This window comes from Platalea leucorodia, assembly GCF_965183815.1.
Source record: "Platalea leucorodia genome assembly, chromosome: 6".
Taxonomy (NCBI): domain Eukaryota; kingdom Metazoa; phylum Chordata; class Aves; order Pelecaniformes; family Threskiornithidae; genus Platalea; species Platalea leucorodia.
In genome coordinates, this window is record NC_138828.1 from 80,298,196 (window position 1) to 80,308,671 (window position 10,476).

The 10,476-nt window shown below is 49.3% G+C and overlaps 1 protein-coding gene across 1 annotated transcript; it reads right to left on the bottom strand.

Annotated features, from left to right (window-relative positions):
* Positions 1 to 206: 206 nt before the first annotated feature.
* On the bottom strand, positions 207 to 6,151 carry CD8B (CD8 subunit beta; the record flags this gene model as incomplete). The annotated part of the gene is made up of 5 exons (XM_082314975.1): positions 6,092 to 6,151; positions 2,940 to 3,290; positions 995 to 1,090; positions 365 to 454; positions 207 to 247 (listed from the first exon to the last, which is right to left on the bottom strand). Exons 1-5 carry the CDS (start codon positions 6,135 to 6,137, stop codon positions 207 to 209), a joined length of 624 nt encoding a protein of 207 aa, XP_082171101.1. The 5' UTR covers positions 6,138 to 6,151.
* Between the last annotated feature and the right edge of the window lie 4,325 nt (positions 6,152 to 10,476).

The following is a 10,476-nucleotide window of genomic DNA, read 5'->3' on the forward strand; positions in this document are numbered from 1 at the left end:
CCTGGCCCTTCTGCCAGCTGTTGTGTCAAGGAAAAAAGTTAAAGTCATGGTCTGTGGCAGGAAAGAAATGTCTATCTTGCAGTGCAAGCCCATATCTGTCCCCTGTAACATCCTTCCTGGGTCACATCCAGGCAGGGCTCAGCACTGTGCAGGGGAGGGTCCGTAGCTTCTCCCTGCCTGCCCAAGGTGGGGGGAGCTGGTGGGATTTACTGCTGGTGGATGCGAAGCCACAGCCTCCGCCGCAGACCTGGGGAGAGACAGTGTCTGTCAGGCCGGGGACCCCCTCCCAGCTCCCCAGCCCGCTCCCGGGCTGTCCCGGGGCCTGACACCCCTCATCGTCCCCCGGGGATGGTGGGGTGCTTACGGTGGAGGCGGTAGGCGGTGGGGACCAGGCTCAGCAGGAGGACCAGGATGCTGGCGGTCAGGGGGAGCCAGACCAGGGGGTTGCAGGCACCTGGAGAGCAGGAGGGAACATGGTGTGGAGCATCATCCTGCCCCGGCAGCTTTGGGGGATGAAGGTTGGGGTGGGGAGAGGAGAAAAGCAAGGCAGGTCCTCAGGAGGGGTGGACGACATGACCACCACCCTGGGATATCCCTTGGAGGATGCATTACACCCTGAAGGCATTGCAAGGAACTTAGCTATGAGTCAGGACAACCTTTTTCGTGGTGTCCTCTCTGGCATGGGAATTCACTGTGCCTGCAGGACTGATGCTGCACCTACAGGGGCTGCACACCCAAGGGACACCAGAGCTTAGGAAGAGCTAAATGGAATTACATCCTGGCCCCTAAACCCTTGTATACCCCAGGGAACCACTCCTAAAGGCAGAAGTCAGCTCCATCCAGAGCGGTGGGTCTAGGTGGACCCGGATGCCCACCCCTGCAGTCACGTTGTGGTTGTCCCCACCCCAGAACAAACTCCAGCTGAACCCTGGGGACCCCCAGGAGCTCAGCAAACCCCTTTTGCACGGCAGCCTGAGCCGACCCGGTGCCGTACCTTTCTTGCCAGCAGCTTTGCTTTTGGTTACGTGCCGCATGGGCTTTTTGGTGCGTGGTGCCTGAGTGGTCCTCGGAGGCAGAGGCAAAACATCAACTGGTGGATAAGGAGGAGAAGAGGATGGTTAATATGGTGCCAAGAGCAGTAGAGGTCTCAAAGAGCAGGCAGAAAGGGCTGGAAATTTTGGCTTTTAAAACCAGCCCCATCCAGGGACCCCCACAAAGGGCTGGGTCTTCCAGAGGGGCTGGGAGCTTGACCTGAACCTCTAAGTGGCCACAGAAGTTACCAAGAGCTTGTAAAAGCGTTAATAAAACAACGTATAAGGCAAACAACGGCAGAAAGTTAAGGCAGGGAAAAAGGAAACTTTCTCGAGCTACATTTACTGCCAGGCACCATCTCATCAGCGTTGCATGAAATCACGGGTAGTGGGAGATTTCAGTAGCACTGGGAGGTTTTAAGGGATCCTTGGATCTTTCCTGTATTCAGATTGCTCTAATCTTTGCTTAAAATTGGATTATTTTTTTTTTCTGATAAAATGAGGGCTGGATTTTTTATCGTGTATCTGAATTACAATGGAGCACGTTCATCTCTCTGTAAAGTTAGTCAGGCAAATATCCCAGTAATGCCATTAAACAGCTGTACATCTGACGGCTCAAACTCCACTTATTCAAAATTTTGGGTGATTAAAAACTACTTTTTTCTGCTTTTAACCAGGACTGAAATTCCTATGGAAACCACCGTTTTTTTACATAGAAAGGTGAGACATCAGGTGCCTGGGATTTATCTGGACAACTTCTCCCTTACATTATAATAGACTTAAAGGAAAGGAACTTAAAGACAATTTATTTTATCATGTGTACTAAAGGATAAAAAGAAAATATCCAGCAAGGCCTGAGTCCTCCCAGAGCACCTGCTGGTGTTTAGTTTTAAATTGGAGTGTCCTTGATCATGATGAATTTCAGCCAAATGTTTTTCATGCTTTTCTTTGTACATAGATATGTGCCCAGTTGATAAAAAACAGTTCTCTTTTATCTTAAACTAGCTTTTCTTTGAGCCAGCAAGAATCCAAAAGGGATTTCTCAGCCAGCTAAAGGTGTAGGGCATATTTGCAAAAAAACCTAGAGTTTGGGACACTGGGGATGATTTAGAGCCAGCAGCCGTAGCTGCATCTTGGTTAAATAAGTTATTTATTTGTCTCCCTAAAAGCCTGCAAAGAAAAGGCTGAATCCTACTTCAAACACATTTGTTTTTCTACACCACCTCCTGCTCGGTGGTGAAGGGGAAAATGGGCTGAAAAGCGCTTTTGTATGACCCAGGGTCTGTAGAGCATCACCCCCCCCAAAGCCACCCGCAGATAGCTCTGATTCTGGCTGCATCTCCCCAGGGATGGTGGGTTGTGAGCTTTGAGGAATAAATCCCAATCCAGTCCTTTATGTGAAGGACAGGCTTGAAACCTACAGTCAGACCAACCCTAGCGATGCGAGGGGTGATGTCCTCTGGCCTTGATGCTGCTCTTGTCACTTGGAGGAAGGGTAAGGAGAAACCGAGGTGCGGGAGGAGCCAGGAGCTGAGCAGGGCACATATCCAGCCTCTCAGCCAAAGTACCATGGGGGACGAGAAAAATGCAGGGCATGGCAATACTGGGGGCTGAGCATCTTCCCATGGAAATCCTAAGATGCTAGGACCAATGCGGTGCTCAAGGCATGACCACAGCAGAGTAACTGCTGGTGGCAAAAGGACTATCACATGCAGCTGACCTAAAATATCGCTATTTTCTGTATTTTCTGACTTCTCCGGCCTCATAGGTCTCTTCAGGAAAACCCCAGAGCCCCAACCTTGCATCTCAAGATTGGGAAAGGTCTACAAACATGCATCACCCCTTACCCAGGGGACCTTATCACAGCCTGTCCATGGCATAATTTGGAGCCCTGGGGGTGATGCTTACCCACGCCAAGCCGTGTCCCACTGCCCAGGAGGAGCTGGGAGGACTGGGAGACGGAGCAGTAATAGGTGCCGTTGTCCGAGGTGTGGAGGTGGCTGATGTGCAGGCTGTAGGAGCTGCGGGAACTCACCCCATGGACACTAAACTTGTCCTGGCTGATGTTTGTGCCATACGTGGTTTTGCCCAACAGGTTGGAAAATACCAAGAACTCGAAATTTTGCCTCTCCTGACTCCAGCGGTACCAGTACACCCCGGCATGCTCCTTCTTCAGCTCACAGAGGATTTCTGTTCCATTGTTAGTCTGGGCTAAAATATCCTTTGGAGTCTGGGATAAAAGTAGATTTGTACAGAAACCTAAGAAAAAAGAGACAGGAATATATAATTATTATTTTCTTTTCATTATTTTTCTTCCATGCTAAGTACAGATTTTCTTTGTGGGCTTAATAAGATCAAGTAGTCACAGACCTGGGGATCACACGAGTAAGAAACAAGACCATCTTTATCAGGATGCTCCCATATTCCCTCAGAGCCCTTTTTGAGTTCCCCAGCTATTTTTTGGTCAAGACCAGTTATACAGATAGAGTTTGCCCTGTAAACACTCATCTAGGGAGGAGGCTCAGTGGCAGGGAGAGGGATGGAGGGATGATTTTGAGGGTGTCCATGGGGCCGTATGTGCAGGAAGGGCATCCCCACCTGCTCCTGCGGATGTCCCTCTCCTGCCCTCCTTTTCTCTCTCATTTTTCAGAGAGGCTTCATCTCTCTCTCAACAGATTTTTTTTTTTTTGAGCCGCTTAACTTATTTGCCAGTTTTTTGTTCTAACAGATGCAACACTGATAAACTTCATCGCAGGTGCAGAAAAAGACAAAAAAAGTGCAAAACATCTCAAAATGAGCCAATTTAATATTAGTTTTCAGACGACATTACTTTTGTATGAATTTTGAGACCTGGGAAAGGAGAGGGAGTGAGGGGTAGTGGTGGGGTTGAAAGCTTTGGTTTGGCATCGAGTCACCGTTTGGACTTTACAGCTTTTGTGAAAATTATCTGAGTCGTGTTTGGCCCGGGCAGATGTGAGCGGCGTCTGCGTGCGAGTGAGGATGTGTCCTTGTGAAAAGGATAACAGGTGACTTGTGATCCTTTCTGTTCAGCAAACAGTCCTACAAAGCTGCAGATACTCCGAGACCGGCTGAAAAACAGCCCTCTGAAGATAAGGATGCTCTCGCTTCCCCCATCTGTTTCCCAGGCGTGTTTTACAGCGTGCAAAAAACTCAACAAAACCTGTTTTTTGGCTTTTTTTAACCTTAAAATGTCCCTATTCCTTCAAAATCCCAAAGCTGCTTACAGTAGTTGTTGCAAACAGCCTCGTGCAGCTCTGCAAACCCAGTGATGTGGGAATGGGTTTGCATGACCGCAAGAACACCTGAAGCCATCCCCGTGGCCCATGGCCCTGATGTCCCCCGTGTCCCCGATGGGGACAGACAAAGGAGAGGGCTCTGGTGACTGACAGAGGTCCAGAGCTTTCCTCCATCCCTGCACCGATGACCCCATCGCTGCCGGTGTGCTGCAGAGATGAGTAGCCCTAATATTGCAATGCCAAAATTCAGGTGTTGCACAGCAACCACAGCATTTCACCACATCCTCTGGTGCTGTGACAATATAAACATCTCATTATTAAAATACATAATTTTCAGGTTTTGGAGTGCAATCCTCCCAAACTTTGCTTTGGCAAACACCATCCCTTTTTAGGGGATGAAATGTGTGTGGCCATGGGGCACGGCGGCTTCAGGGTCTCCTTGGGTGCCCTGAGGTCTGGCTTTTCTGGGCACAGGAAACTTAACCCCCCATGAAAACCTTTTCTCAAACTGTTACAGAGATTATTAGATGAATCTGAAGGGATGAGAAGGGATCCTGGAAAATGCTCAGCTCAGCTCTGAGCCAGTGGTCAAGCTCCAGCGGGGTGAGCTGGGACGGAGCCAGAACAGAAAAGCTCATCCTCTGCCACACCTTCATCCCCCCAAACCTCCCTGTTCCTTTTCCCAGTTTATATTCTCACAGGGCACCACGGGGAATCGGGGTGGGACAGGTTTGTTTCCGTGTGCTTGGCCAGACCAGCCTGCCACAGCTCGAAAACAGTCCCTTTTCCCTTTGCACCTGTGGAGCAAACTCTATTTTATTGGGGTTTTCTCAGCAGGGACCCCGCTGTATAGATCTATAGGATATTACTACCTGTATATAGGTGTCGATAAAGCGCCTTGGGCTGTTTGCTGCCAGATCGGCTATGTTATGCCACAGCTGGATGACCATCCCACAATGTGAACAAAACACCCTGCAGTCCTGACAGCCTCTAGTGAGGATGCTGGGCAGCTGTGGACCTGGGCTGGGCAGCGTCTTGGCGGACTGACTTGAGCCACCACCCTAATATATACATTTAATGGGTGTTTCAAGCTCTCAACGCTTTCCACCTAAGAACCCATGGCACAATTTCTCCTGTAAAGCTTAATTCTACCACTTTGCCACAACATCAACTGTATATATTCGGTCCAGACCTCCTGCAACCTGTCTGCAATAAGCAGAAGGCAGCATGGTTTTACAACACAGCAATTCCAGCTGTGGCCCTTGGGAAACATTCAGTCCTTGGATAGATTTAGAAGAAAATTTGATGGGATATTTATTGTCTTCGCGTTACACAGGCAGCATAGGTAGGTACTACTTTAACTTCATCAGCAGCTTTCCACAGTCCATCTGCACTAAGATGGTGCCGTAAAAACGAACTCTGCAGTGTCTATACCATTATATATTGCACTAAGAATAGGAGAGAAGAGAAGAGAAGAGAAGAGAAGAGAAGAGAAGAGAAGAGAAGAGAAGAGAAGAGAAGAGAAGAGAACCATTTCAGTTGGAAGGGACCTACAATGATCACCTAGTCCAACTGCCTGACCACTTCGGGGCTGACCAAAAACTAAAGCACGTTATTAATGGCATTGTCCAAAATTATGCGGTGATAGGTAATAATATCCTGTAGATCTATACTATGCCTGTATATTTAAACTTCCATCATCCAGATGACATGCAACACATCGCACGTGCTGGAGTTGGGTGGAGGAGAGGCTCCAGCATGATTTTAGGTGCCCTCAACCCTTAAGAGACATGTCCCTCTTACCTGAGATCTGGAGGCAGATGCAGAGATGGAGCCACGGCCGGGCCATGGTGGTGAAGTCAATGACGGAGGGGTTTTGTGCCAGCTCCCCCTTGCCACGCACAGTCACCTCGTGGTGGTAGGGCTGGTTTCACCCCAGGAGGTTCTTCCCCGTCTTGGCACAGATGTCTCGCCGACGGCTGCCAAAGGGCATCTGCCGCGGCAGCGCCCGGAGCCTCAGCTCAGCAGCTTCTTCTGCGCCGAGCCCCAACTCCAGGTGTGCATCAGGGCGGCAGCCCCACGCGCTTCTCCAGCACTGCGCAGGATCCCCCGAAATCCCCTTTAGGAAGAAAAAAAATGGAAACTCATTGATTTTTAATTATGATTTCTTCATATTTCATCACCTGGTTTTTCCTTCTTCTTTTAGTCTAGCTCCATGCAATTAAAAAATGACAAATGTAGGAGCTTGACATTGAAAATAACAGCAGGAAAGGATGAATTTTGGCTGTTTTCTCCTCCGTTGAAATCAAAAAGCATTCAAAATAAGGAGAAGATGCAATTTGAGCAGTGGGGTTGTTTTCTTCAGCAGAATCTTTAGTGGGAGGTGTTTTTCTCCGGGCCTGGAAAATGCTGAAGGCCAAACTAGCTCACCATAAAGCAGAGGCATGAGGCATCACAGAAAACTTTGAAGCCAAGAGCAAGAAACCTCAAACAAATCTAGTGGCTGAAAAACCGCAAAAATAAGGAAATTCTGCTGGGGCTCCCCACCTCACTGCAGGCGCTGCTTTGGTAGCTGCGACACTGTGCAGATCGTATGCAGAAATGTTTAAATGATAGATAAAATATCAGAGTGGCTTTGAAATGTCTTTGAGAGGAAGAGATTTGGAGCACTCGGGGTTTAGGATTTGAAGAGTGAAATAAGTGATGTGAAATTACAGGGGTGAACTGGTGGCAGCAGCCTTCAATATTTCCATGTCTGGGAAAAAAAATCATTTATTAATTTTATTTATTCACTGCCCCTTTGGCTGCTGCGCAGGGTTCAGTTTTCTTTTATGCCCATGTCATGCAGATGCTCGTGGTCCTTACAAAGGTTCAGCATCTCCCTGGCCTGGCTCCCCAGCGAGGGGGGATTTCCCAGGGGGTCTCACGTGGGGACACCGAGAAACCTCCCCCAGGGTTTGAGTTGGCGGACGAATAGGCAAAACGATTTTGCACCTCATGCAGTGTAATTTTTTGGTCCATTTTGTACCAGATTTTTCCATGCTGCTGTAACACAGCCCCTCCCCATTTCTGTTTAAAATAATTTCCTGCTCGAAGAGAGCTGCTAACCACCAAAAGCCTTGCCACGAAGGGCTCGGCTGCTGAAATTTAGGGTCGGCTGAATTGCTCCTTAACTCTTTCCTGGCAGGAGAAAGTCATTTTAGTGCTTTCAAACACATTTCAGTGCTTTTAGGCTCTTGTTTTCAGAGCTGAGCCCGCGACACGGGGTGCAGCAACCCTTACTTTTCCCCTCTTTACCTCCTGCTCACTTTTCCCCTTTTCTTTCACATCACTCCCAAATTGGGACCTCCCCAGAACGGGGTGTAGACACCTCTTTTTTCAGGAGGAGGGGGGTGTTTAATATGAGAAATGCCACTGCAAGTGAATTTTTCCTTTATCCCCATGGTGAAGTCGGTGAGCTGAGCCCGACGTCCCTGGATGCTGCAATGGCTGCATCCCCCTTTTCTCACTACTGCTGTCACCTGGAGCATCTTCTGGCCTCCTGGCCAGGACCAAAGTGCTCCCAGAGGTGGCTTTTGCCACCGTTACAATCTTGGACGTAGGGCATGTTACACTGGGCACCAAATGCTGCTGCAAGGCTGGTGACACTGGGTTGTCTAAGCAGATATTTTGGCTTGGGAGGATTCCCCAGGCCATTATAGCAGTTGTAAAGATGCTTCCCTGCAGCGCTTTTACCTATAGGGTGTCTCCTATGGAAAGAAAAAGGTATATTTGCAATGTAAAAGCATAATGTGTGTGTTGGAACAGGGATTAATTTTTAATTTTTTTTGAAGCTGCTGTTTATACGCAGTTGAGCTATTTACCGGCAGCCAAGCTGTTCTCAGGACTGGGTGTTGCTCCTGCAAGAAAACATTTTGGAGGTGGGATGCCTTTGTCTGGCAGCCCATCGCCAACACAAACAAAAGCACTGAGACAATGTGCAGGAGAGCAGCTGCTGTTTATCACATCCCCACATTGTTTGGGGCTGCTGTCCTGGGAAGAAAATAGGAGAGGAAAGAAGAGTGTAAGTTGAACTGATCTGTTAACACAAGCAAGATTTGTTGGTGACCTTGCTGGGGTACAGCAGCTCCTAATCACGAGTGTTTGGCTCACGGCTGGGCCAAGATGGGGGGGAATCACTGAATTTTGGTGTAATTGTGTTATTCGGCTGCACAATTTCTAGGGGGAATTTATTCTTTTTCTGAAATGAAAGACAACCATCCCAGTCCCCAGCCCAGCCAGCTCCCTGCCCCATCTCGGTGCTCACCCTGTGGGTCTCCTCACCCATCCCAGGGGGGAACATCCCCTCTTCTTTTTCTCAGCCCACATCCCACGTACATCACCACGCCGACACTAATTCCCTGTGCTTTCACCAGCTTCGTTACATTTTCAACTTTTTATTTTCTCCCTATGATGGGTTTCTTACAGCAAAGTGTTTGCTCTCAGAGGGGCTGGAGCAAAGCATTGGGGTAGAAGAAAGGAGTCTACAGACAAGAAGCAGGACCTGCCTGGGGTTTCATCTCTGCTAAAGTCCCGTGTTGCAGCAGAGGTCATTGCAGCTGGGCTGTAAATGCCAGGCTGGAGGAACAGTTGCCATAAAAATAAGGAAAAATCCATTCCCTCTGTGCTTTCTGGGATAAAGGGCTGACTTTTGGGATTGGGGAGGACTGCTCAGCCTCAAGCCTGGTCCAACACAGCCAGTACCACAGGACCTGGAAATAAGGGCCTGTTGGGGATAAAGGGCTGCTAGATGGAAACTCCCCAGGACTCAAGCAGCCATGGGTGAACGATTTTTTGCTTTTTTAATTTTTTAAATTATTTTTATTTCAGGGAAGGGTGTAGCTTCTGGAGTATTTCATTAGGGGGAAAAGCAGCGATGAAAATTATAGCATTTTCACTGAGTAAGATGAGTACTACCTTTTTCTTAGTGTAATGGCAGAAAAAAAATCAAGCGGGTCGAGTTTTCTTTTCTAAACTGCTCCAAGCTAAGATGTGGTTTGTAGGACGAGGTTGGGGGGGTCCATCTGCCTTTGCAGGTGCAGATTTACAGCTGTACTTCAGCTGAAGCAATATCACAGTCGAGGCTCCTGACACGCCGTGGGGTACCCCCAAGGTATATGCCAGCGTGCGGCGGGCTGGTTTCTGGCATGGAAAAATGATGCTTTTGAAGTCCAGAAGCCAAAATGGATCTAAACTACAAATTGTATGAATTTTCCTACCATCTCGTCTCCCCCCCAGCAAGCAGTTTGTGCTTGGAGCAGGAGTTTTGGGGAGACCGCATGTGTTACAGGTGTCAGGTGTGAGCCCCGTGTGTGATCTCCCCCCAAAACCCAGGCACTAACGGTGTGTGCAGCAAGTGAGGAGGCCATTGGGGGACTTTGGGAGATGGATGCTGAGGGGACAGGCTCCAGCTCTCCCTCTTCAGGGCACTTGGTGCAAGCAGAGGTTAGCATGAGCGAGCAGTGACTAATCCTGGGCCCCCACAAAATAGATAAGGGGCAGAGCAGCGGCTCCCATGTGATTTCAGCCTCCCTAATCAGTGCCAAAGAGGATAACGAAAGACAAGGAAAGTGTCCTTGGGAGGACAGGGGGAGGGATGCAGCACCTGCAGGAGCAAAAGCCACCGAGAAAGTAAACAGAGGCATTGTCAGCCCCAAACAACGACCTGCCATGGCTATAAAAAGCCACCTGGCTGAGACTTCATGAACACCTTGACCTTAAAGGTGCTGAATCCACCGGAGCTCTGCAGCGACTGTCTCCAGGTCCCCAGGACTGCCAGGACATCCAGCCAAGGATTGGTGAGATCTTATTATCGGGGTCCTACTACTCCTCTGCTTCGCTTTGCCCGTTCCCACATCCCTTCCCCATCCCCTCCCCGGCAGCCGGCGGGTCGCGGCAGCTGCCCGCTCGGCCACGGCTGCCAGTCCCCACCTTCCCCTTCCCTTGCTACCAGGTTCGGCGTCCCCCCGGGGTGGCTTTTCGGAGGGGTGGGTTGCGGGGTTGCAGCCTTCCTCTGCGGGCAGGTCGGTGGTGCTGGTGTTATGGTAGCTTTGCCCTGAGACGGAGCCGTCTTGGATCTTGTTCCCCTTACTATGATGACCGATATTGTTAGCAACTGGAAGCTGGAGCAGTTTGTGCTCCAGAAGTGC